Below are 27785 nucleotides of genomic sequence, written 5' to 3' on the forward strand. Positions count from 1 at the left end.
TATGAGGAAAAATTAAAATATTGCTGAAAGATACAAACATAGATTGGATAAGTTTGGAGATTTTTCTTACTTTTGGATCATATGAGTAAACATTTTAAAGCCATCTTTTATTCTCCTCTTACTAATACATTTAACATAATCCCAATAAAAATAACACAGCTGTTTTATGGGACTAGCTAAGTGGATTTTGAAGTTTGTAGGGAAAAATAAAAACTAACACAGCCATGAAAACTTGAAAAAGAAGAGAAATAATGGGTGCCTAGCCATACCAGGTATTTTTATTGAAATATAAGTGATATATTTACTTATGTTTATTCATATATTCATTGAAATAAAGTGAAATATAAGTGATAGCATTTTCCCCCCATAACCACCCTCCCACCCATAAATCATCCCTACTCCTACTCCATCTCCCATCCTATTCTTCATTAAGATTCATTTTCAATTCTCTTTATATACAGAAGTTCAACTTAGTATATACTAAGTAAAGATTTCAACAGATTGTACCCACACAGACACATAAAGTACTGTTTGAATACTAGTTTTATTGTTAATTCTCATAGTACAACACATTAAGGACAGAGATCCTACATGGGGAGTAAGTGCACAGTGACTTCTGTTGTTGATTTATCAATTGACACTCTTATTTATGACATCAGTAATCACCCAAGGCTCTTGTCATGAGCTGCCAAGGCTATGGAAGCCTCTTGAGTTCACAAACTCCAACCTTATTTAGACAAGGTCATAGTCAAAGTGGAAGTTCTCTCCTCCCTTCAGAGAAAGGTACCTCCTTCTTTGATGGCCCGTTCTTTCCACTGGGATCTCACTCACAGAGATCTTTCATTTAGGTATTTTTTTTTTTTTTGCCAGAGTGTCTTGGTTTTCCATGCCTGAGAAACTCTCATGGGCTTTTTAGCCAGATCTGAATGTCTTAAGGGCTGATTCTGAGGCCAGAGTGTTGTTTAGGGCATTTGTCATTCTATGAGTCTGCTGTGTATCCCACTTCCCATGTTGGATTTTTTTTTAATTCTATCAATTATAATCATACACATTTGATATATATATAATTTGATAAGTTTGAACCTAGGCTTGTACATATAGCACCATCACTGTAAGCAAGGGGATAGATATATCCTTCACCTTCAGAAGTTTCCTTGTGCCTCTCCCCCTCTCCCTTCATGGCTTTTTGTGGTAGAACACATAACATGAGCTCTACTCTCTTAACAAATGCCTCTACCAGATAAAATACACTACAAAACTTCCACTGTAGAACAGTGTGTTTGACCCATGAATAGATAGAGAAGCAGAGAGATCAATGGAAGAAAACAGAAAACTCACAAACGTGCATATGGAAAGTCAGTAAAGAAGAAAATCGTATCTCACTGGACTGTTGTGTTGTGAGAGAGAGCAAGGAAGAAGGAAGCAGGGGGTGGATATATGTGGAAAGAATGCAAACAGTATGTTGTAAATGCTCAGACTGGTCAAATTTGTCATGATTTCAGCATCAACAAGAAACACGATGCTGGGCTGAGTATTTGGGCTAGCAATTGAGGTGCCAGTTAGAACATCAACATCCTACATTGAAGTCCCTGAATTTGAGTCTCAATTCCACTACCAATTATGGCTTTCTGATAATGTATACCCTGGGAGGTAGCAGGTGATGGCTCAAGTACTTAGGTCTTTACCACCCACAGGAGAGATGTGGATTGAGTTCTCAGCTCCCAGTTTTGACCTTGCCCCAGCTCTGGCTGTTGCGGACATTCAAGGAGTAAACAAGCAAATGGGAACAATCTCTATCCCTCTCTCCCCGCTCTAAGAATCATGATATTAATGGATTATGATACACAGAAAATAAAAAACCATGGCTTATAAAATAAATGAATACATAATAAATATATAAAATAATACAAGGATAAAAAGGAAAGATTCTGTATGCAAGATTGCCTTTTAAAATGTAGAAGGGAAAATTAGAATAATAAAGTTATCAATTTATAAAACCAAAGTAAATAGTTGATTCAGAAAAGAAATATCAATGGATGTTAAAATCACTGGGTAGTAAGTTTTTGGGGAATAGGATATTCACACAGTCTCAAGCATTACCCCATATATTAATTTTAAAGAATGAGCAGTACAATTGAAATAGAAATCAGGTAGACATCACCTTTGCCAAGTAACCAAACTGACCACCATTCATAATTACACATTATCATATTAATACATCTCCTCATGAGATTCAGCAAGAAATACACAAGATTATCTCTGTAGAATTCTTCCCCAAAGAATTTCATATTGAGTAAACCATCAGACAGATTCCAAGTATGACATGAAAGATAAATACAAGCAAACATAATGTTTAAAAGTTCGATGATTCTAAAGTTAACTCTAGAATTGTCAGATTTTGAGGCTAATTGGGAAGATTTGTATATAGACACAATACAAATAATATTTTACAACCATGAAAAATTTCTTGTATATGAAAATAGCTTTATGGTTATATAAGAGAATGTCCTTGATATAATGAAATTTTGGAAAAATACTTCTTAAGTTCTTTGGAAGTTTTTTCTTTACTTTCTACCAGTGAGAAATAAATATTATAACTTTGCGCTACTTTTATACAGTGTGCCTTTCATCTTTACACCAAGAATATCTTTACATTTCAAGTCATTGAAAGCAGGAAATAAATATTAACATAAAAATATATTTGTGTGTAAAACACTAAATCTTCTACTATAATATCTTGTGGATTAATGTTAATTTACCACCCCATGATTGCTGGTTAGCTACTGAAATATTGCTATCTGGTAGTCTCAATTGAAGAGGTGTTCAGATATTTCAAAAATTATTGTTGGCCAGCGCCATGTCTCAACAGGCTAATCCTCCGCCTAGCAGCGCTGGCACACCGGGTTCTAGTCCCGGTCGGGGCGCCGGATTCTGTCCCGGTTGCCCCTCTTCCAGGCCAGCTCTCTGCTGTGGCCCGGGAGTGCAGTGGAGAATGGCCCAAGTCCTTGGGCCCTGTACCCCATGGGAGACCAGGAGAAGCACCTGGCTCCTGCCATCAGATCAGTGCGGTGCGCTGGCCACAGCGCTGGCCGCGGCGGCCATTGGAGGGTGAACCAACGGCAAAGGAAGACCTTTCTCTCTGTCTCTCTCTCTCTCACTGTCCACTCTGCCTGTCAAAAAAATAAATAAATAAAATAAAATAAAATAAATTATTGTTGAAAACCATACTAAAGGCATTGTTAATGATCAACTGAAACAGTGGTGAAGTGAGTTTTATTCAAATCATGCAAAACTAAGGAAGCGTCATTACTCATACATGGATAAAATATAAGAAGCTGCAAAGCTCAGTAACCTAAACATAGTCAGAAGAGCACCCGTGATCTAGAGCTCTGTATTCTTGTGTTGTCCCCCCACTCCATGGAGAAATGTGTAGACCCTCACGCTAGGATGGCTGACACTGACTTCAGGATGTGATTGTGACTGCCTGGATGCAAACCTGGCAAACTCCAGGTGCTTGTGTAAGCGCTGCAAGATGGAGAGGGTGACTCCCCCCAGTTTTTGAGAACAGGTTTTACAAATATTTTTTTTTTTGTTTGCCAATAAGTGTTTGTGCACATGGCACAATTTAAGTAGGACTTGCTGCTGTTGCAAAAATACAACAACAACAAAATAACTCATCTTTTTCTTCCATTAGAAATGTATAAAATTCAATAAAGTTGAAAGGCAATGTCTGTGATTTCAGCATTGAAAGACAAACAACATGGGCAGTTGCTTGCCCTAGCATTGAAGTTGCAGGTGAGGAAGACCAAGTCCCATATTCGAGTGCCCAGGTTTAACACCCAGCTCTGACTCCTGCCACCAGCTTCCTGCTCATGCAGATCCTGGCAGGCAGAGTGGTGGCTCGAGCAGCTGATTTCTTGCCACCCAGTGGGGAGAGCTGTATAGGGTTCCTGGCTTCTTTGTTCCAGCCTAGGACCAGCCATTACAGACATTTGTGAAGTAAAGCAGTGGATGTACGGTCTCTTTCTCAAACACATAAATAAAAATTTTTAAAAATATAAAAACAAATACCATTAAGACTTTTGTATTTTCTTGTAGATTTATATTTTTTAGCTGCTGAATTGAGGATAATGGAGAGAATCATAGAGCCCCCACTTATCTCTACAAGCTACAGATGTTGACCAGGAAAATCTGATGATTATTTAATAGCAATTTAATTTATGATTGTTTGAATAACGGTTCTGGGACTGAGAAGTGTGATTATGAGTGGTTTTCATTTTTTTTATGTTTTTATGTTTTCCAAACTTTCTATAATAACTATTAGTTCAGTAGTTAGATTTGTTTATATTTTTACCTTTGTGTATTATTTCTAGGACTGAATTAATAAATATTTATGACAGTCATATGCTGTATAGTGGTATTTCAGTCCATGACAAACAAATTATTACAATGGTTGTTCCACAGCATTATAATTGAGCTAAAAAATTCCTGTTGCCTAGTGATGTCATAGCTGTCATAGTGCTGTGAGGCAATGCACTCCCACATGTTTGTTGTTACATCGCCTGCTGGTGTAAACAGACCCACTGCACTTCCAGTCCTAGAAAAGAATAGCACATGCAATTAGGTATGGGACATACCACTTGATAATGAAATGGCTGTGCTCCTGAGTTATGTACTTACTATACTGTATATTTTATATTATAGAATGTACTTCTATTAATAAAAAAAAAATAAGTTAACTGTGAGGCAGCCTGAGGCAAGTCCTTTAGGAGAAAGAAAGCTCTGGCTACCATAGATGACAGCTCCATGCATGTCATTGCACTATTGCTGCAGGTATCTCTAGGAATATCTTAATTGCTTCTCTGGATGCCCACCCCACCTAATTATTTCAGACTTTTTTGAACTTTATGGGTTGGGAGGGAATTGTAAAGTTGTGAATTGACTAAAAACTAGTAACCAGTAGCTGAAAATTGGAAAAATAATTTCCCCTTTCCTCCTGGAATTACTTCAATCCTTATAGCGAATGCCATCACATCAGTTTTATCGAAGCCTGTATCTGACCTTGCTTTTTCTGCCGTTTGCCTCACTATTAGCTTAACAGCAGCCAATAGGACAGGAGTCTGCCAATGACTTTGTTTCTTTCTGCATTTTCTGGGTACTACCCCTTACCTTAGCAGTTTTTGTGTGGTTTCTTTTCCATAGATCAGTGTATTTTATTTGAGATGAACTCTGATATGGATTCTGCTGTTTGCTTTGGGGAACATTTAACTAGAAGATTGTCCTCCACACACCAGTGAGCTGTCCTTGGGCACCGGTTGCCAGAGCGCCAACTAATGTGGTGCCACCCAGCAGAATGTGATGGACTTTTCCATTCAGATTCCCATTTCCTGTGTATTTGCACAAGCAAGGGAGTCCATTACTTGGTGTTAAAGTTGGAAGAAGAAACAAAAAGAAAGATAGAGACTGGAAAAATTTAGCCCTAGCATGGAAGATTTTTATGGTGGCTGTTGGATCACAGTGCCACTGTGTGCTTACCTGTTGAGTATTGTGGATTTTGAGTGGTAGAAAGTGTAGTGGGTAGCTGCTTGGAGAGTTTAGTTAATTCTGAAGTATCTTCTATCATACTCATCAAGAGGGTGAATTTTCTCTTCTTTGCAATTTGAACAGGCTGAATGAACACATTAAAGTTTGAAATATAATTTAAGATAGTAGCTCTACAAATAGTCTATACAGTTTGCAACACCTGTTATAGTTGTGGAGATTATAACTGGGTTGATGCTTTCTTTAATTCTTAGGAGAGGGATGAATCTCTCTACAGGGGAGCTTATCCTATATATGCTTTCTACGTGGCATCTATATAGAGTGGGAATATTCATTGAGATTTGTGATTTTTAATTTGAGATCCTCAGATAGGCTTCAGAGGTCCTGAGAAAATATTCAAATTGCCCACAATTTTTTATGTATATTTACAAGTAGATGTGTTTCTATGCACAATCCACACTTTATGTTAGATATTAAAAACGAAAATGAACCAAGGGTTAAAAATAACACTGCTTAATTTTACAGATAAAGATAATGCTCAGAGAAAGTTGGCTAAAGCCAAAGAAGCTTTAATTGCTAGAGATGAGGTCGCTTTCTTTCATGAAAAATTTAGAAAATCTAAGAAAGGGGGAGAAGTCAATCATGATTTCATCACCAAGGCTTCTGTTTTTGGGGTGGGCATTGTGATGCAGCAGGTTAAGCTGCCTCTTGGGACACCCACATCCCATATCAGAATGCGGGGGATCAAGTCCTGCCTCTGCTTCCATTGCAGCTTCCTGCTAGTGCACACCCTAGGAGGCAGCACCTGATGGTTCCTGCCACTCATCTAGGGGACCCCAATGGAGTTCCTGGCTCCGGGCTTCTGCCTGATCCAGGTATTTGAGGAGTGAGCCAATAGAATATTCTCTCTTTCTCTCTCCCTCTCCCTCTCCCTCTTCCTGTCCGTCTTCTTCTCCCTCTCTATCCCTCTGCCTTACAAATACATAAATAAAACTTTTTTAAAAACTTCTGCTTTGGGGCCTGTGCCGTGGTACAGTAAGTTAATCCTCTGCCTGTGGCGCCGGCATCCCATATAGGCGCTGGTTCTAGTCCCGGCTGCTCCTCTTTCAGTCTAGCTTTCTGCTGTGGCCTGGGATAGCAATAGAAGATGACCCAAGTCCTTGGGCCCCTGCACCCGCATGGGAGACCAGAAAAAAGCACCTGGCTCCTGGCTTTGAATCAGCTCAGCGCGCCGGCCGCAACACGACAGCCATAGCGGCCACTTGGGGGGTGAACCAACGGAAGGAAGACCTTTCTCTCTGTCTCTCTCTCTCTCACTGTCTGTAACTCTACCTGTCAAATAAATAAATAAAATCTTTAAAAAAGAAATAAAGAAAAAAAAACCCTTCTGTTTCCTAGAAGAAACATATAGTTTAGATTGAGAACCACACTTTAAAAAATATGCGACTGACTGAACACCAAGAGGGAAACCTGTTGGAGTGAGGTGGACACTATGGGAAACGGTGGCTTGATCAGCATAGCCCTGACTGTTAATGAACAACTTAATACATTATCCCTCTTAGTAGTTTTTTTATCTGTTCTACTTAATATGACTGGTTTAGTTCTGTAATTGATGCACAGTTATTCTTAAGTGTTGAAAATTAACTGAAATGTGATCCCTGTTGAACATGGGAGTGGGAATGGGAGAGGGAAGAGATGTATAATTTGGGAGATGCTCAGGCTGACTTGCCCCAAGTGGTGGAGTTGGAAGCATACCAGGGGATTCCAATTCAATCCCATCAAGGTGGCATGTACCAATGCCATCTCACTGTTCCAGGTGATCAATTTCAGTTCACAGTTGGTCATGGTGGAGGGACTGGGAGTCAAAGGGAGCACATAGACAAGTCTAGTACCTGCTAACGCTAACCGATGGAGTAAATAAAGGGGAGAGTGATCCAACACGGGAAGTGAGATACTCAGCAGACTCATAGAATGGCAGATGTCCTAAATAGCACTCTGGCCTCAGAATCAGCCCTAAAGGCATTCGGATCTGGCTGAAAAGCCCATGAGAGTATTTCAGGCATGGAAAGCCAAGACACTCTGGCAAAAGATCTCTGCGAGGGAGATCCCAGTGGAAAGAACAGGTCTTCAAAGAAGGAGGTACCTTTCTCTGAAGGGAGGAGAGAACCTCCACTTTGACTATGACCTTGTCTAAACAAGATAAGAGTCAGAGAACTCAGAGGGCTTCCATAGCCTTGGAAACTCATGACTGGAGCATAGGGAGATTACTGATGCCATAGACAGGAGTGTCAATTGGTAAAGTCAACAACAGGAGTCACTGTGCACTTACTCCTCATGTAGGATCTCTATCCTTAATGTGCTGTACATTGAGATTTAATGCTATAACGAGTACTCAAACAATATATTTCACTTTGTGTTTCTATGGAGGTGCAAACAGTTGAAATCCTTACTTAATGCATACTAAACTGATCCTCTGTAAAAAAAAAAAAAAAAAAAAAAAAAAAAAAAGAAATTATCAATTCCCAACTTGACTCTCACTGGGATTAAACATGACAATAGGTCTGCTCTGATTTCATCATCATTTAAAAAAAAATCATCTATTATTTTTCACTTTATGTTTCTGTGTGGGAGCAAACTGTTGAAATCCATACTTAATGTATACTAAGCTGATCTTCTGTATATTAAGATAATCGAAAATGAATCTTGATGTGAATGGAAGGGGAGAGGGAGTGGGAAAGGGGAGGGTTGTGGGTGGGAGGGACGGTATGGGGGGGAAGCCATTGTAATCCATAAATCGTACTTTGGAAATTTATATTCATTAAATAAAAGTTTAAAAAAAAATATGGGTTGATATATTGCTTTCTAACAGTATTGTGCTAAATTCCATTAAAACCGTCATTTTTTAACCATCTCAATTTCATTTTTTAGAACAAAATCTTCAGTGTTTGAAAGTATGTCGGTTACCTTGATAGGAGAACAGTATTTCCCATGGTTTAGTGTGCATTTCTTTATTATTCATGGAATAAAATTTATATCCATTCATTTTAATTGGTTATTTGTCTCTTGCCCAGTTAGCTCAGGAACCCAGATCTCCCAGCTGTCCATCAAATTCCCACTTAAAAATCCCACCTGAGGCTTCAGGAGGCACTACAGCTCCTGCTTACCAGCCAGAGTAGTTCCTATATTTTGCAGTATACTTTTGTGCTACAATCACCAGAAAGGTTTGTTAAAATGCAGATCCCAGGAAAAAAAAGTAGCAAAGTTTGGGAATTCTGGAGGGCCATGTAGACTTACATTGAATATGGAAATTGTGGACAATTATGATGCATACTGAGAGCCTAAGCTTTGTGAAACCTGCATTAGTTCTCCTCTATGAGATGGGTTTGCCCTTATAAATCAGACCAGAAAATTCACTTTCTGATTGAGACTCAATAAACTTGATATAAAAGTGCAAATCATCTAATGACCAGCTTTGTGAAAATCACTTAATATCTCTGAGCTTCTGTCTCTTCATCTATAAAGAGTTTAATATAGTCCTAGACCACATATTTATTTTGAAGGGTAAGCTATTGTATACTTTAAAGGGCCATAAAGATTGTTGGCTTTATTCTCTTGTTCTAATACTGCAGTATATGATTATTTTGTCTTTACTCCTTCATTTATATCCTCAGGAAGTCTGAAACAGCTTTGGGCAAAATGTCAACACTTGATAATTTTTTGGCTGATTGATTACTACCTCACTGTACAGCAAATATTGCTTTTATCTGGTGTGTTGTTCAGTGTGGCCTGGATTGTAACCAATCATAACAGATACTCCTTAGAAAGCAATAATGTCCACGCTAATGTTAATCCTAATACAGCAATAAATCATTCAACTTATATTCATTGAGTACTTATATGTGCCAAGAACCATGCTGGATACCATACATATATTATTATTCAGTTCCTTCGTAGATAAAATGGTTTATCATAGACTCTGAACCTTTTAGCAACTCACAGAGCTATTAAATTTTGTGAGACATCCCATTTGGGTGTTATTAAATGCAATAAGAAGAGAAATTCAAGAGATAAATAAGGTGAGGTGGCTCTGAATTCTAGAACAGAATAGATGCCAGCTTTTTCTTTGTAGCTCTGCTCAGCCATGCCAGCGTCGAAACCGGTAAGACAATGGAGTGAGTCATGGAGCTGGTGTCCCCCTGGTGCACTGATTCTGAATTTTCAAGGTTGTCACCTGCATATATACTCTCACTCAATCCAGGTCCCAGCCCAGTGCTTACAAAGATACTGTAATCACTTCTCTGAGGGGATTTTATAACCTCAAACTCCTGGAACTATCTTTTTATGGAGATGTAATCATTTATACTGTTGTAGTCTTTCCTTTATTTCAACTCATTGAATGCCTTTTGTTTAGCGATGTGGAAGGAAGGCTGGCATCAAAGTTTTTTGATCAAAAGAGGTGACAAAATAAAGACCAATTGTAGAACATACTTTTGGAAAAGCAACTTGTAAAGCATTTGTTGTATCTTAATTTTCATAGATCACAAGCTTGTGCTCAATTATTCCACTTCCAAAATAGTTTTGCAATTGTGCATAAACAAAAGGGAAGAAGTTTTTTAATTAAAAATTGCATTTATGATGGTATGTCTGAGAATATGATGTCTTCAGTTATAGTCAATTATTGCCATAGTCATACTGATGAGGACTATGCTAGAGAGAAAAGAGAGTGACAAAGAACATGCAAGAGAGAATAAAAAGTCAGGGAAACTCCTTGGTGGACATATGAGGTTTCAGTTGAGAACTGAAACTCAGTCAGTTTTCCAAAGACTGGAACAGTTAGCTATAGACAAGGGGAATAAAACTGAAATGTCCTGGGAATAGAAAATGCTTACATTTGACTGGCATGCCAAAAAAGAGGGCAAACACAAAGGAATAGCAGAACCCAGAGGTGACCTACACATATGTATGGGGTACTTTAGAAAGTTTCTGGAATACTGTAATGAAAAGGAAAGTTGATTTTTGTGCAAAAAGTTCTAAATCCATGCATGTGTGGGGTCTTCAAAGAACGCATGGAAAATGTACATTATGAAAGATCATACATGCATTTCAAAAAAGTTTCGCACTAAAAGAAATACATTTTTTAGTTCTAAGAATTTTTTTAAAAAACATTTATTTATCTATTTGAAAGTCAGAGTTACACAGAGAAAGGAAAGGCAGACAGAGAGAGAGGTCTTCCATCCGATGGTTCACTCCCCAATTGGCTGCAACGGCAAGAGTTGCGCCGATCCGAAGCCAGGAGCCAGGAGCTTCCTCCTGGTCTCCCACGTGGGTGCAGGGGTCCAAGGACCTGGGCCATCTTCTACTGCTTTCCCAGGCCATAGCAGAGAGCTGGATCAGAAGTGGAGCAGCCGGGACTAGAACCAGTGCCCATATGGGATGCTGGCACTGCAGGCCAGGGCGTTAACCCGCTGCGCCACAGTGCCGGCCCCTAAGAACTTTTTTAGTCCCCTCATACAAGCTAATATTGGGGAAAATTTGCCTGTTGTTTGTCTTTGTTTTGGCTGGTTGCTCCATTGGAGGTGACATTTTCCCAGAGAATCAGGTCCGCTGCAGCAGGAATGCAATGAAAAGGCGTATTTGGTGTTGAGGGTGTTTATTTACTTAACTTCCAAAATGTGCTCCAACATTAGACCAAAAGGAGAACATTGGAGAGGCTGACTACCCTCCCCAGGGATTCAGCTGAGGCTCACCAGATCTAAAGAGAAGAGAAAATGGAGGTGATAGAGAGGTGGCAGGGGGCGAGTCTTGAAAGAAGACTGCATGGAGAAGAGCAGAGACATCAGAGAAAGTCTGAGCACCTAGACCACACTGTGGCTAATGCCAATGGCCAAAAGGAATATGAGCCATTGGCTGAAGACAAGTCCCTCACAGATCCCTGTCAATGGGATGTGCACCTGTGCAAGGTGTATTTCTCCTTGCCGGGAGTGTAGCTACTTGCCTCCTCATTGCTCTTGGGTATTCCAGGAGAACACCATGCTGTCTGGGCCCTGAAACTGCCCAGTGAGCCTCTTCCCCCAACCTTCCCATCTCAATGGCGCTCACGATGCTTTTGAAGTCCCTGAAATCATCTGCCTTGGACATCAGGGGGTCAAGCACCAGCATCTGTTTCTTATCCTACGTAGAGAGCACACTTTCTATTTGGCAGCTTTGTTGTGAGAATTCAAGGAGATAAACTTTGTAAATTGGCTAGCTTGGTGTCTTTCACATGCAGGTGTTACACAAGATTATCCCTATTCCACCCCTTAAAGAATACAAACATTGATCAAAGTTTCATTACTAAAACCATATTTCAGAAGTTTGTAAATATGTTCACTAGCTAAGTAAAATTATCAGGAATGTTGAAAAATGATTATGAAAAAGCAAACCTATACAAATGTAAATAAAATAGATGAATTTCATTTATCTGTCACGCAACCTCACAATTATTAACTCCTGGCCAATCTTATTTCATATATATTTCCCACCTTTATTTTTAGAATTTTACTTATTTATTTGAGAGCTAGAGTTACATACAGACAGAGAGGTTTTCCATCCATTGATTCACTCTCAAAATGGCCACAATGGCTGTAGCTGGACTGATCCGAAACCATGAGCCAGGAGCTCCTTCTACGTATCCCATGCAGGTACAGGGGCCCAAGCATTTGGGCCATCTTCTACTGATTTCCCAAGCTATTAGCAGAGAGCTGTACTGGAAGAGGGGCCTCTGGGACATGAACCAGCGACCATATGGGATGCCAGTGCCACAAGAGGAGACTTTAGCCTACTGTGCTGCAGCATTGCCCCTCCAACCTTTTTATTTTGAAGCTAACCCACATATTATTTTATTTATAAATATTTCCCTATGTATGTTTAAAAATGAAGATTTTAAGCCGGCACTGTGGCTCACTAGGCTAATCCTCTGCCTTGTGGCACCAGCACACCGGGTTCTAGTCCCGGTCGGGGCGCCGGATTCTGTCCCGGTTGCCCCTCTTCCAGGCCAGCTCTCTGCTGTGGCCAGGGAGTGCAGTGGAGGATGGCCCAAGTGCTTGGGCCCTGCACCCCATGGGAGACCAGGATAAGTACCTGGCTCCTGCCATCGGATCAGCGCGGTGCGCCGGCCACGGCAGCCATTGGAGGGTGAACCAACAGCAAAGGAAGACCTTTCTCTCTGTCTCTCTCTCTCACTGTCCACTCTGCCTGTCAAAAAAAATGATTTTAAAAGACTATAATGCTGGGGTCTGACACTGTGGCACAGCGGGTTAAAGCTGCTGCCTGCAGTGCTAGCATCCCATATTGGGCTCCAGTTTGTGTCCCAGCTTCTCCACTTCAGAACCAGCTCCCCACTAATGTACCTGAGAAAGTGGTGGAGGATGGCCCACATCCTTGGGCTCCTGCACCTTCATGGGAGACCTGGAAGAAGCCTCTGGCTCTTGGCTTCAGATCAGCTCAGCTCCAGCTGTTGTGGCCATTTGGGGAGTGAACTAGTGGATGGAAGGATGGAAGACCTCTCTCTCTCTGTCTCTACCTCTCTCTGTAACTCTTTCAAATAAATAGAAAATAAATCTTTAAACAAATCAGAACTTAAACATTAATAATGAGTTTTCAATATCATTAATTATATATAAATATATAATTATAATTTTTATAGTTTGATTCAGGATCCAATTTTTTGTGACAAAATAAAAATTGGCAGTAGTTAAATATCTGGACTGCTACCTACTCTGATTCTCATATATTGGATTTTCTTAAGAGTATGGTGGTCATATGTATAACATAATGAAATTATGTGTTCAGTCATTTGGACAGCATTAAGTGCCTTTCCTTTAGTAATTCAATACAATTTCCCAACCGAAGTCTTAAGTCTGCCACTAGATAAAGGTATGTCCTTGGGTCATTCCCTCAATCTGTCCAAGTTCCAATTTCCAAAATTTAAAAAGAAAGTGTTGAGCTGGAGTAGATTATTCAACACACATTTATTACAAGTCCTCAGGTGAGAGAGGGGACAACGCAGGGTCAGGAGGGAGAAAGCGGACAGCCAACTCCTCTGGACTGGACTCTTGCCACACACGCAGGCCATGTGAGTTGGGATAAGTTTCTGAACCTCTTTTTACTTCTGCTTCCAAATCTATGAAATACAGATGACACTCAACCAAACTCAGAGTCTTTCACACATGTGCATAGTTGTGGGTGCCAGGAAGGGTGGCTAGAATAACAAATATCAGCTGTGATTGTCACTCAGACTAGCTACATGTCAAGTACTCAGCGGCCCTGTATGGGTAGTGGTTGCCATATTGGACGATGTAGCTCTAACCTCTGCCTAGCCTTCCAGCTTTCTCTGCTAAATACAGTTACAATTATCAACTGGGGCAGAGAAGGCTGGAAGGCTACGCAGAGCTTAGAGCTACATCATCCAATATGGCGACCACTACCCATACAGGGCCACTGAGTACTTGACATGTAGCTAGTCCAAGTTGGGATGTGTTGTAAATATCTGGATTTCTATGATGTAGTAGGAACAAATGACATTTAAAAATTTATTCGTAATTTTTAATGTTCAGGAGCCGGTGTTGTAGCACAGCAAGTTAAAGCCCTGGCCTGAAGCGCCGGCATCCCATATGGGTACCGGTTCTAGTCCTGGCTGCTCCTCTTCCCATCCAGCTCTCTGCTATGGCCTGGGAAAGCAGTAGTAGATGGCCAAAGCCCTTGGGTTCCTGCACCCATGTGGGAAACCTGGAAGAAGCTCCTGGCTCCTGGCTTCGGATTGGCGCAACGCCAGCCATTGCGGCCATCTAGGGAGTGAACCATTGGATGGAAGACCTCTCTCTGTTTCTACTTCTCTCCGTAACTCTTTCAAATAAATAAAATAAATCTTTAAAAAAAATTTAATGTTCAGTATATGTTGAAATCAAAATGCATTGGGTATATCAAGTCAAATAAATGTTATTAAAATTAATTTAACCTTTGAAAATGTTTTCTGAATGTGGCTTCTAGAAAATTTGAAACTATATAGGTGGCTTGTATTATGTTTCTACTGGACAGCACTGGGCTAGATCACTGATTTCCATTCTAATCACTTTGTATGGACCTTGAGCCTTTTAATTGTCCATCTAGTCAAACAAGTCTGAAAATTGGGAAATATAACAGTAGTCCTCTCTTCTTTAACACGCACAATTTGTCAATCTTGTTTTCTTTGTAGCTCACACATCTGTCCTCTTTGGCATCTCCCCTGCTGACTTAGTATATTAAAAACCCATTTAAATACTTTCCCTCTCTAATAGCCTCTCTCCAATCTGTAGAGCTCCTTAAATCTTAGTCTCTCCACGGCCCTCAGAGACATCAGAATTCATCAAGTTTCAAAATTCCCTTCACAACTGACATCAGCGCATTAAACATTCCCTAGAACACTTTCCCAGCTTAGATGCAATCTTAGTTTTGAAAGTCTTTGCCCTTATGCCTATAGCCACCTCCTCACTTCCACCCCAGTGCGTTGCAAGTAGCACCATGGTTAAGAATGAGAAAGCAGGGGTAGATGCTTCACCTTGTGTTGAGGCCTACTGTGATGCCAGCATCCCATATCAGCCTGGGTTTAATTCCTGGCTCACTCTGTTTCTGGCTCCTGCTAGTGCAGACCCTGGGAGGCTCAAGTGATTGGGTTCCACCACCCATGTGGGAAACGTGGATTGAGTTCCCGGCTTCTGGCTCTGGCTCTGGTCCTGGCCTATCCCCAGCCCCAGCGCTAGCCCTGGCCATTATTGGTATCTGGGGAGTGAGCAGTGGATGAAAACTCTTTGTGTGTGTGTGTATGTGTGTGTGCATGTGTGTTTTTCTGCTTCTCAAATACAACTTTTAAAAGGATATATTCTTCTTTATAAAAAAAAAAAAGTCAGTAGGATTGGGTCCTAGCTCTGTAATTTATTGTCAAACATTGCAAAAGTTACTAAGCTATTCTGAGCCTCATTTTTCATCTCATTAAAGGAGGAATAATTCTAATAGAGCCTACCACTCAGAATTGTAATACAGATTAAATTAGGGAATACACATTTGGTGCCTGATAAACAGTAAACCTAGGATAAATGTTGTTGTTAAACATTGTTCCTTATGCCTGCCCCCCCCCAGCACACACAGCCTACCTATAGCCTTACCTGTATCCTCTGTATACCCTCAATTACAGCTGCTCCCTCTATACTATAGCCATCTCTTTACTTATTCTTGCCTCCAGATGCGTGGTTCTCAAAGTGTGGATGTAGGAACAGTAGACTCCGAAAACCATGGGAATTTGTTAGAAATGCAAATTCTAGTAAATTTCTAGGATCGTCTCAGACCTACTGAAGCACAACTTCTGGAACTGGGAGCCAGCACTCTAAGTTTTAGCCTGCTCTCAAAGTAAGTCTGATATTTCGACATTTGAGAGCAACTGTTAGATTAGGTCTCTGTGGTAGTACCCACATCCAGTTCATCTTGCATTGTCACTCAGTCCAGGGACTGTTTGTCAAATGAAAAAAAAAATGGATTAGTGAATCCTGATGAGAGTGCAGTGCCACAGAAGGGCATCAAGCAGGGAAATGTCATGATCCGATATTTTAGAAGGTGAGTTCTACAGGCTGTGTGTACATTCGAGCGAGAGGTCACTCAAGGCAAGTGAATTGGCTTAAAGAAAAATTATTATTTGAAAGTAGGGCTTACAGTTTGTGTAGAAGCAGATAACTACAAAATCTATGCCTTTTTAAAAATTTCTTAAGGAATCATTTTAAAATGCACTACTCTAATATTATACCTATAGGTGGTATTTTATATTTTTTGGGAAAAGGTATTATCTGTAACTCACATGTGTCAACCAGTACATTCTCTCATAAATTATGATTTAACTTTCCCAAATGGTTCCAAACATCTTACATCAATTTAGTATTTGAGAATTTTTCAAGTATAGTGCAAAATATTGTTTTGATTATAATAGTAAAATTTTACAGCCAATGAGCATAGAGAATATTAAAATGTTATTTAAGTTTCATATTTGTTTGAAAATATATATTAGAATAGGGACTATATGTTATGCATCTTATTTTGGATTGAAACAAGAAGAAAAAATCCTTAGAAATCTTTCAACTAGAAACTATTAGTGCTCAAAGTAAAAAATACCTAATTGATATTAATATGTAGTGAAGAGTAAAACAAACAGACATGATTCTTTAAAAACATTATAGGGCTGCGGGAGGGAGTTTAACCTAGCAATGCTTGGGTTAAATATGTGGCTCTGGCTCCTGATCGCAGCTTCCCACAGGTGCAGACCCTGGAGGGAGCAGTGATGGTTCAAGTAATTGGATTCATGCCAGTGAAGTGGAAGACATGGGTTGCATTCCCCTCTCTGGCTCTGGGGCATTTAGAGAGTGAAGCAAAGGGTGCGAGTCTGTCTCTGACTCTCTCTCATAATAAAATAAATAAATAAATATTATTTCAGCCTTATAATGGGATGAAGAAGCCTCAAGCTTTCTGTCTATCATATAGCCATCTTCCGTCAGTGGATTTCATGCCCAACAATTGTATTAAGAAAATATTGATCCAGTTTACATGCGAGTACTTTAAAAATAAAATTTATTTTCTGTTCAAAAGGCAAAGTTACAGAGAAGCAGAGGCAGAGAGAGAGGACTTCCATCCACTGATTTACTCCTCGAATGACCACAAATGCCAGAGCTGGGGTGATCAGAAGCCAGGAGCCAGGAGCCAGGAGCTTCTTCCAGGTCTCCCATGCGGGTTCAGGGCCCCAAGAACTTGGGTCATCCTCTACTGCCCTCCCAGGTCATAGAAGAGAGCTGGATTGGAAGTGGAGCAGCCAGGACTTGAACCAGTGCCCACATGGGATGCTGGCACTACACATGATGGCTTCACCCACCATACCACAGCACAGGCCCCAATATATCACTCTTTTTTTTTTCTTTTTTTGACAAGCAGAGTGGACAGTGAGAGAGAAAGACAGAGAGAAAGGTCTTCCTTTTGCCGCTGGTTCACCCTCCAATGGCTGCCGCGGCCGGCGCGCTGCAGCCGGTGCACTGCGCTGATCCGAAGGCAGGAGCCAGGTACCTATCCTGGTCTCCCATGGGGTGCAGGGCCCAAGCACTTGGGCCATCCTCCACTGCACTCCCGGGCCACAACAGAGAGCTGGCCTGGAAGAGGAGCAACCAGGACAGAATCCGGTGCCCCGACCGGGACTAGAACCCGGTGTGCCGGCGCTGCAGGCAGAGGATTAGCCTAGTGAGCCACGGTGCTGGCCTCCAGTATATCACCCTTAACAATTTGTTTGACAAAGATTGGAAACAAAATTTGACAAAATACTGGAACTCATTAAGGCAATAGGAAAATAGCAAAGTTACAATATTCTAAATCATCACAGTAAACCCATTTACTATTTGCCTGTGCTTATTCAATAAGTAGGTATATGGCCTACTGATAGGCAATGAGACATAAGGGAAGTTTTATGGGGGTTTCTCAGAAAGGTTTTCATTCTCTAATAAAGGAAAGAGCTACAAGAATAAAGTCTTTTACTTTTAAAAAGCATAGTGTCAGCCATCATGAAACCACAGGGCTATGCATGCATCTGGGAGAGAATGAGGGACATGGATAGGATGATACAAAGGACTAAGGAAAGAGAAACTGAAGATCACCAGGAAAGAGATTACCAGGCCAAGGAATGCAAGCCATTTTGGTGCAAACGAAGGTTGAGAAGGAGGGACAGAGACAAGAGAAATTTAGTGGGTAGAGGTGGGGGAAGGACAAAAGCACAGAGTAGGAGGGGTTGAGCTGGTGTGGGGGTGGGCAGTGAGGGAAGATTCTGAAGGTCCTAGAATCTTGGGGTCTTGGTTTCCCAGGGTCCTCCTAAGCCTGATAGTCCAACCATTTTAAATAGTTGAAAGAAGTAAGTTTGTGGTAAATCTGGGCATTCAAAAAACTTTTTCTCTTGCCTCTGGCAGAAGGCTGCCTCTGTATCCAAGCCAACTAAAGATTTGGTAGATTTGGTGAATTGGTCATCCAAAAAGTGAATAATTCTGAAGTGTTAAGAGTTTTGGCCAAACAAAAATTACATTCGAAACTACTCAAAAAAGTGGAAAGTTCCCATGTGAAATACTGAAATGTATAAGGATGTATTTTAAAATATTCATAGTGAAGTTATTTATTGGCATTTAAAATTTTTTCCACATACAATGCCTATTTATATGCTTTGTGCATTTTCCTGTTGGTTTGTCTTTTTTCCTTTGCATGCATTTATATGTTGTACATACCAATTCTTTGCCTGTGATATATGTTACATATATTTTCTCCAAACTTCTTCCTTGGCATTTAAGCCTTTAATTCATTTGAAAATTATTGTGGTGTCTGGAACAAGACTGGAATCTAGTGGGATTTTTCTATTTAGAAGCTAGACATTTTATTACAATGCCACTTGCTGAATAATCCATCTGGTCCTCATTAATTTGCTATGTTTCCTTGTTGAGTATCAGATGTGGGAAAGTCCATTTCAGGCCTTCTATTGTGTTTAGCCGATTGCTTTGTAAATTATGTAGGGTTTTTAATTATACATTTTTTAAAATTTCCTACCTGTTGTCATATTTTTACTGTTACTACAACTGAGATTTAGAACCATGTCGTCATGCTAAAACACAAATATTGGCATTTAGAAACTTTGGTCTAGTGGATTGAGGCAGAGTGATATGGATTTAAATGCTGCCTTAGTCTTTGGTTCTAATTTGTAATATGCCAGTCTCTCCAAATCTTCAGCTCTTTCATTCTGCATTTGTAAGTCCTTCTCATTGCATGGGTCTCTAGGCAATACCAGGCTAGCCAAGGCTATCTAGCAGTCATTTATCATCTTTTCTTTGTGGAACTAATGGTTATCAACAAGCATGTGAAAAAGCCCAGGCTCTTGGATCTCACAGCAGTTTTCTCCACAGGTTGTGTTGCAGAACCTCCTTATCTGTGTCATCCTGTTCTACACTGTGTATTATGTATCTCTGAGCTTGTGCTGCCTGACGCTCAAGTAAGTAGTAGCACCCTGTCTTCAAACAGAATTAAAAAGCTGACATTCAATGCAAAAGGAATTTCCATTTATTGTTTCACGTCTTCATGGAGTAGAGCATGGCATTTTTAATAGTAAAGGCTTTAGCTTTTGGTTTAATGTCCCATTTTTGGAAATGATAAAAGTAGCAATCACGAAATGAATTGGATAGAACCAGGCAGGATTGTTCTGAATTCATTGGAGGGCAGTCAGGAAAAGAAAGTGAAACTACTACTCCCTGAGCTAACAATGAATTAAAGGAGATTTAGATGAGAATGGAGCCTAGAGATAATCTTCACCCAATGTAAACATTTTCTAATACATACTCATGTCACTGAAGCAATGTGAGTTCAGCTGCCCATGTGCATAGAAAAGTCAGACACTGAAACCATGGCCTTTTGGAGACAGAAAGTTTATTATGAGGCAATCAAGTAAGGAGTTAGGCGTAATGATTAAATCTGATTTCCCAGTTTTTACAACAGACATTTATTTGAAAGGGAAAGAGTGGAGCCAGCATCACCAGTTTTTGCCCTGGCTGCTCTATTTCTGATCCAGCTCACTGCTAATGGCCTGGGAAAGCAGTAGTAGATGGCTCAAGTGCTTGGGCCCCTGCACCCATGTGGGAGACCTGGAAGAAGTTCCTGGCTCCTGGCTTCGGTCTGGCCCAGTCCTGGCCCTTGCGCTGTTTGGGGAGTGAACCATGGGATGGAAGACCAAGCTCTCTTTTTCTGCCAACCCCTCCTTTCCTCTCCCCTCCAAACTCTAAATTTCAAGTAAATAAAATAAATCTGAAAAACAAAAGAAAGAAAGAAGGGAGGGAGGAAGAGAAAAGGAAAGGAAAGGAAAGGAAAGGAAAGGAAAGGAAAGGAAAGGAAAGGAAAGGAAAGGAAAGGAAAGGAAAGGAAAGGAAAGGAAAGGAAAGGAAAGGAAAGGAAAGGAAAGGAAAGGAAAGGAAAGGAAAAAAAGAAAAGAAAAGAAAAGAAAAGAGAAGAGAAGAGAAGAGAAGAGAAGAGAAAAGAAAAAAGAAAAAGAAAAAGAAAAAGAAAAAAAGAAAAAGAAAAAGAAAAAGGGAGGATGGAGGGATGAGGCGTGGGAGTTGAGAGGCTGGTGGAAGAAGGGGCGTGCCTGGTGTTTCTGTGCAGGCGCGGTCAGCTACCTCTTTCTTCGGTATGCAGTGTAAGCTAATGTTCGATGGGCAGAGATTTGGGCTCAAAATGGGTGAATTCACCTTGGTCAGTAGCAGTACTGTGGTTCTGACAGTTTTTAGCCAATTTGGGAAGTTTTAACAAAATTTCTTGTTGTTCTATGGAGGTAAACTCAGAAGTTTTCATTCCTCGTCTGTTAACTGTGCTAGGGTGGTAGCTTTGGACTGCAAGTCAGGAAGGTGGCATTCTGGCCCTGGTTCTTACTAACTCCCTAAATCATCTTGAGCAAGCCATTCAATTTCCCTTATTTCTCTGTCTTCATTTGTCGAATGGAGGTAACAGTACAGGAGAAGTTTATCATGAGGGCAAAATGAGATAGCTCGTGTATTTTTGACGGTATCCTTTCTGTGTAAGTGGAATTATTTTGTCGCTGTGGTTGGAATTGTTCTCTAAAAATCTAGGTTACCTTGAAATACATGGTGTATATTTACACATTTTCTGTACGTTGAGTGTTTACACAATTTTATTGTGCAAGAAGGGAATTTTATTTCAATATTAAAATTAATACTAAAATAATTATACTGGCTTTTGCAATGGAAAGAATGTTATTTAGCGTGCTTGCAGGCAAACCCGCTGTGAAAATACCTAGGGCTCACAAGCAGCCTCGGCACCTGGAAGACTGAAGATGGTGCAGCAAGAAAGACTCTTCAGAGCTCTCTGAGCAGGCGTTTCAAGGGTGGGTAATTAATGTGGAGCAGCAACAATAATAAGACCCTAAAACTCCAGGAGGCAGCTAACTGGCCAACCAGCTGCACACAATTGCAAACTTGGGCACAATGGAAAGTTAAGTGTATGTTTTATAGATTCAAATTTTAGAGCCAGAAGGAATCCCGGGGTATAACATTTTCAGTTTACAGATAAGAAACTGAAAGTCCAAGAGGTTAAGTGCCTTGCCCAGTGCCAGGATTAGAACCTGTGTCTTATATAAGGCATCCTCTCACATCTGATAGCAAGAACTACCAAGGCAGAAGCTGAGACCTCAACTACAGTAAAGTCCACTTAGACCAAGTGGACTTAATTAGGCAAGAAGACAATTGGGACAAGATGCTATTTGACTGCCATGCAAGTCAGCTGGTTTTTCAATGTACCACATGGGGAAATCTAATAATGACTTATTCTTGACGTGAGTAGTGACAAACAAAACTTTGATTAGGAACTGCTTTCTTCAGGGTAAACTGTTTTTATTTGTAACATCTTCAGGGTATGTGAGTTGGATGTTCTGGCACCATTTGACTTCAAAACAACCCCTTCATGGCTCAACACCCATTATAAAGGTAATTATTTTTAACTTCTAATTCTTACCCAATAGTAAACTATATGCACCCAAAAATCTATATTTTAGGTCAAAATAAAAAATTTTTAAGAATCAGGCCTTCTTCCCAGACATCTGTATATTATATCTCACTTTGAAAACAAAATGGAAAAACTACAACCAAAACTTTTAAAGTGGGAATGGGCGTTTAGCTTCGTGGTTAAGATGCTTGTATCCCACAACACAACAGAGTGCCGGGCATTGATTTCCCGCTCCAGCTTCTAACTGGTGCAGACCTGGAAAGGCAGCTGTCATGGCTGAAGTGTGGGTTCCTGCCACTGACATGAGACTTACATTGTGTCCAGGTTCCTAGCTGTGGCCCCAGCCCAACCCCAGCTATTACAGGTACATGGGGAGTGAGCCAGCAGGTAGGAACTCGCTTGTGCTTTCTCTCTCTCCACTCCCCCACCCCCGTCTCTCTAACCATCACTTTAAAAAAATTAAACAACTAATTCCTAGGAGATGCAGTAAGTGAGGGAGGGAGCTAGAATTCTTACATGAATTTTTATTTCGTGCTATTAAGAGTAATCTTTTGATGCATTAAATATTTTTGCAAAGAAAAGGAAAAATGGTTTAGTGTACTCTTGCAGAAAAATGATCATGGGATATAAAATGGAAAATGAAAACTAGAAAAGAATTTGTGTAGAATAACTTCATTTTGGTAGAATACAGTAAAATACATGGTATCAGTGGTAAGAATTCTGGAGAATTAGCAACAAGCTGTTATCTCCCATCTGGGATGACAGAGAACTTTCGTTTTCTACCTTGTACATTTCTGCTTTATTTTATTTTTCTTCCCAAAATAGTATAAAACTTGTTGCAGAGGAAAAACAATAAGAAAAAATATATTAATAAATAATCTATCTGTGTTAAAGTTAAATTTCTGTTGAATAAATAATTATTGTTCTATATTTTAATAACAACACTTATTTGTACTGAATATATGCTGACCATACTTGTTTGGGGGGTGTTCATGGTAAATTTGTCCCATCTTAAAAAAGTAAATTTTTGAAGTAGTCATTTTTCCATTATAAAATAATACATGTTAATGAAAACTTAAAAATACCTATAAGAAGAAAGTAAAAAGAAAAAAGTAAAATACAAACATGCTTTCTATATATAATTATTCTCAGCATTCTGTTAAATTTCGCAGTACACTTTTTAAAAATGTACTATCAACAGCACGGTGCACCAGCCGCAGTGCACCGGCCGCAGCGGCCATTTGGGGGTGAACAAACGGAAAAAAGGAAAATCTTTCTCTCTGTCTCTCTTTTCACTGTCCACTCTGCCTGTCAAAAAAAAAAAAAATTGTACTATCAATTATTTAAACATTACAGTTCTTTAGGAAATTATCAAACAGTCTTTTTTGGGGACACAGATGCAAATATCCAAAAACTGCCTGAGGCCAGAGGAACCAGATTTCAATATGACCTGCATAGGAAACTTGGACAGATAGAATTACTCAGTTAAAATAAAGAGCTTTAGAATGGTTTCCTCAAATGAATAAACTTGTTTGGTGCCATTATTTATTCAATTTTGGACAGCAAAGAGTATGTGAGAACAAGAGATACAACAAGGCTAACATTTCACCTTAACTTTTTCATGTACTTCCCTGTTGAAGATTGAATTAGCTTATTTTCTAACAAGACAAATGATAAGGAGATAGTCACAGTAAAGAGCTACTTATGGGATCTGTGTGTGCGTGTGTGTGTGAGTGTGTGTGTGTTGGGTTGGAAGAGAAATTTAAAACTCAACTGTTATTTAATTCTTGCCTTTGGGTCAGTCAACGAAGATAGGATGATGTCAGCAGCTTCCTGGAGAACGCTGTGTTTTCACATAGCAGAGATTAGTGAAGATCCCCAGGATGTCTGGCACAGTTTATATCATCCCTTCCTCTCACGAAACATGAACATTTGTACAAAGATATCAATAAACCCTTCCCCTATTAGATCTTTAATTTTGAGCCCAGGGAGATAAGCGCCATAACTCTTCAAAGTTGTTGCTTTGGGAATCTTGGTTTGTTTAATCTTAGCGATAAAATGTGAGAGTACTCTCAGAGCCTTGAGCATGGATTTGGGGTCAGGTTTCTTGTCTGTTTCGATAATGAGGTCACCAGGAGACCAGTTTTAGCAAGGACACTGGAATGTGTGAGTCCAGCTGAAACATTTTCATTCCTAATCTCTTTCCTTTGCATTGCAGAAAAGAGTTTACAAATTCCATTCATTTTCGATTAATATCCTCGTGAAAATTTTTTGAAGGAGGCAGGGTAGTACTCCATTCCGGATTTATAGAGAAGGAAACAGATCTGCTGAAGTCTCTTGAACTCCATAGCCAAGACTGGAATGCTGGTGTCCTGACTACAGATTTGCATGACTTCCCTAAACCATGCCTTCTTTCATGTCATAAAGCTTGCGAATTCTATATCAATATATGCAAATGTAACTTTTGTGAGATGAAAATCACTGTTTCCAAGCAGCTGCAAATTAATCTATAAAATCTCTAAACCCCCCTGAAGAGGCCTCTCTTTTTTCCTATAATAATGTGGAGGCTCTGAACTATTGGTGGAGGAAGAAGTGAAATATTATGGGAAGCAGTGATATCAATATGACAAAACACATGGTAAATGCATCTGTATTGGCTAAAGAAATTTGATCTGAAATAAAAAAGGATAAGAATTCTCCATTGAATATTTAAAACTTATGGAGTTAAATATAGCTGAAGAAGTGTGAGTCCTTTAAAAACACAGTAGCTCATTTGGTGTCTTGCATACCCATTGAGTATTCACTGGCTTACTGGTTAATAAATTACTTTTGCAAAATAGTACAGGAGATAGTTGTTTTATTTTCTTTAAAAAATATAGAGGTAACTGATTTCTGAATTGTATGAACACACCAATCATTTGCTGTCTTTTAAAAGGAAAGAAAAGTAAAGTTTGTGGAAAATGGTATCATTTACAAAGGGACTTTAGTGGTATATCACATATATTTGTCACTTTAAAGTTTGATGGATCTCTCCTTTGGAACCACTCTGGTCTTAAAGAGCTATATCAAAGACATGAGACAAAAGGTTGACCCTTCACATGTTCAGAGCTCTCTGAGATTTGTGATCCTGGCCTATAAATTACTAGCTCTTTATACGTGTTCAGCCAGGGGAATTAGAAGAGTGTCTCCATCCACACTTGTCATTTATGAGATTTTCATTCATGCATAGGTATCAGTTATGTGTCCCAAATGACTATGGATACAAAGAATTTTATTATAAAGATACAAGGAACTCAATTCCAAGTTAGGCAGTGTTTGGTATTAAAGAAATGCTGTAGCTCAATATATTCATACTTTTTTACTCCTGGAAACTCAGAACTGAATTTTTCATTAACTTTTAATGTATCTTAAATACAGATTTGTAGTCCAATGGCAGATGTACATGCATTAGTTATATTGGGACTTTCTACTTATTGTACAAGTATTTTCTAAAAGGCTAACTACAAAGATTATAACTGTAAGAGTGATTAAGAGGTAGAATATGTTAGAAGTTCTCACCCATATTTGAGAATTATTAAGAGATTGAACATGAGAATTGTTAAGCGATAGAACATTTAAAAAATTCTTACAAAAATTTCTTTGCAGAGTATGTATTCAAAGTTTTGTTGCTAGGTATATTTCAGGACTGTTCATTTCTCTAGTCCCAGATAATGACGTTCTTCCTTGTTATGTGTAGTTCTTTTAGTGTCCACAGAGGTCACCTACTTTGTATGTGGATTACTATTCGTTCCGGTTGTGGAAGAATGGTTATGGGATTATGCCATTTCAGTAACTATTCTTCATGTTGCCATCACATCAGCTGGTAAGCAAAAGAAAATAATGGAAACAAAGAAAACTATGTTAAGTCTGGTGTTATACCTAAATCCCTTCCTAAGAGTGGAACTTTCTAGCATGCATTTCTCTTATGATGCCTTCTTCTAAAAGCTGATGATGAAACTCCTTCACCCACATCCCTCACACTTCCTCCCCTGCCAGACTCTTCTCCCAATCCACTAAGACGAGTTTTGATAACTCCATCTTAAATTCAAATCTCAACTGAAATGTAGGTGTTTCCCATTCTCTTTTCACATTCAACTTGTCATCAACTTGTACAGGGTTTGCCCCTGTAAGGGAGATTTTTTTCTTCAAAATCCTTCCCTGAGGCAGGAATTGAACAAATTGTGGGGACTGGTACTTGTGGAAAACTGTACTTGGAGGCAAGCAAGCTTTCCAACAGTATTTAAACAACATGAGCATTGGTTTTTAGACTAAGGCATTTTTAGTTCTACCTATGATATTTTGAGTCAGAAGAAAATGGACTCAAATTCCAGTCTTACCTCTTATTAGGAGTATAGTCTTGGATCAATCACATCCTTCATGACGGTTTGCTTCTCTACAATGTAGGGAGATCTAGTGACATTTCAATGTGATAGTGAGAAATCACTAGCCACCAGGGAAATGTAAAACAAAACCATGATGAGATATCACCTCACCTCTGTCAGAATGGCTAAAATCCAAGAGGCAGAGAGTAATAAATTCTGGCAAGGATGTGGAAAAGGGTGAAAACTTACACATTTTTTGTTGGTGGAATGTAGATTAGTACAGCCACTATGGAAAACACCATGGAGATTTCTTTTTTTAAAATAATTGTTTTATTTACATAAGTTGACTAAATTTCATGTATTTCATTTGTACAGATTTAGGAGCATAGTGATACTTCCCATTCTACCAATCCTCCCACGTTGCCAGCCTCCCTCCATCTTTCTTTCTTAATCATTTAATTTTTACGATCACATACTTTTAGTTTATTTTATAATCATAAGCTTAATCCTCCACTAAATAAAGAATTCAATAAATAGTAAGAAGGAAAAACATTTTTCCTCAACTATAGAGACGAGGGCTATAAACAAATATCAAATATGAAAATGTCAATTTCACTCATATACATTACATTTTTTACACTCTATTAGTTATCACAGATTAGGGGAAATATATGATATTTGCCTTTTGGGGACTGGCTTATTTAACTAAGTATAGTGGTTTCCAGTTGCATCCATTTTGTTGCAAGAGAGGATTTCATTCTTTTTACAGCTGAGTAGTATTCCATAATGTGTGTGTATGTGTGTGTGTGTGTATTTATCCAGTCATTGATTGATGAATATCTGGGTTGATTTAATATCATTGCTATTATGAATTGAACTGTGATAAACATGGGGGTACAGATAACTCTTTCATATGCTGATTTCATTTCATTTGGGTGAATTCTCAGGAGTGAAATTGCTAGGTCATATGTTACATCTATTTTCAGATTTCTGAGGAATATGCACAATGACTATACTAGTGTACATTCCCACCAACAGTGGATTAGGTTCCCCTTTTCCCCCACATACTCATCACCATCAGTTGTCTTTCAATTTCTGTATGAGAGCCAATCTAACTGGGGTGAGGTAGAACCTCACCGTGATTTTTATTTGCATTTCCCTAATGGGTAAGTGATTCTGAGCATTTTTTCATGTGTCTGTTGGTCATTTGAATTTTTTCTTTTGAAAAATACCTTTTCAAATTCTTTGTCCATTTCTTAACTGGATTGATTGTTTTGTTGTTGTGTTCTTGAGCTCTTTTTAGAT

The 27785-nt window shown here is 39.3% G+C and overlaps 1 protein-coding gene across 1 annotated transcript in view; it reads left to right on the top strand.

Annotated features, from left to right (window-relative positions):
• The window catches only part of TMEM244 (transmembrane protein 244), a 220639-nt gene extending 194539 nt beyond the window's left edge, over window positions 1-26100 (top strand). The window contains exons 4-6 of the mRNA XM_051854335.3: window positions 19518-19603; window positions 22027-22100; window positions 25856-26100. Of these exons, the coding sequence (XP_051710295.3) occupies window positions 19518-19603; window positions 22027-22100; window positions 25856-26100 (405 nt within the window). The remainder of the gene's footprint in view (window positions 1-19517; window positions 19604-22026; window positions 22101-25855) is intronic.
• Window positions 26101-27785: the final 1685 nt, after the last annotated feature.

The sequence above is a fragment of the Oryctolagus cuniculus genome, chromosome 5 (assembly GCF_051225735.1).
Source record: "Oryctolagus cuniculus isolate XC-2025 breed Fujian yellow rabbit chromosome 5, ASM5122573v1, whole genome shotgun sequence".
NCBI classification, from domain to species: Eukaryota; Metazoa; Chordata; class Mammalia; order Lagomorpha; family Leporidae; genus Oryctolagus; species Oryctolagus cuniculus.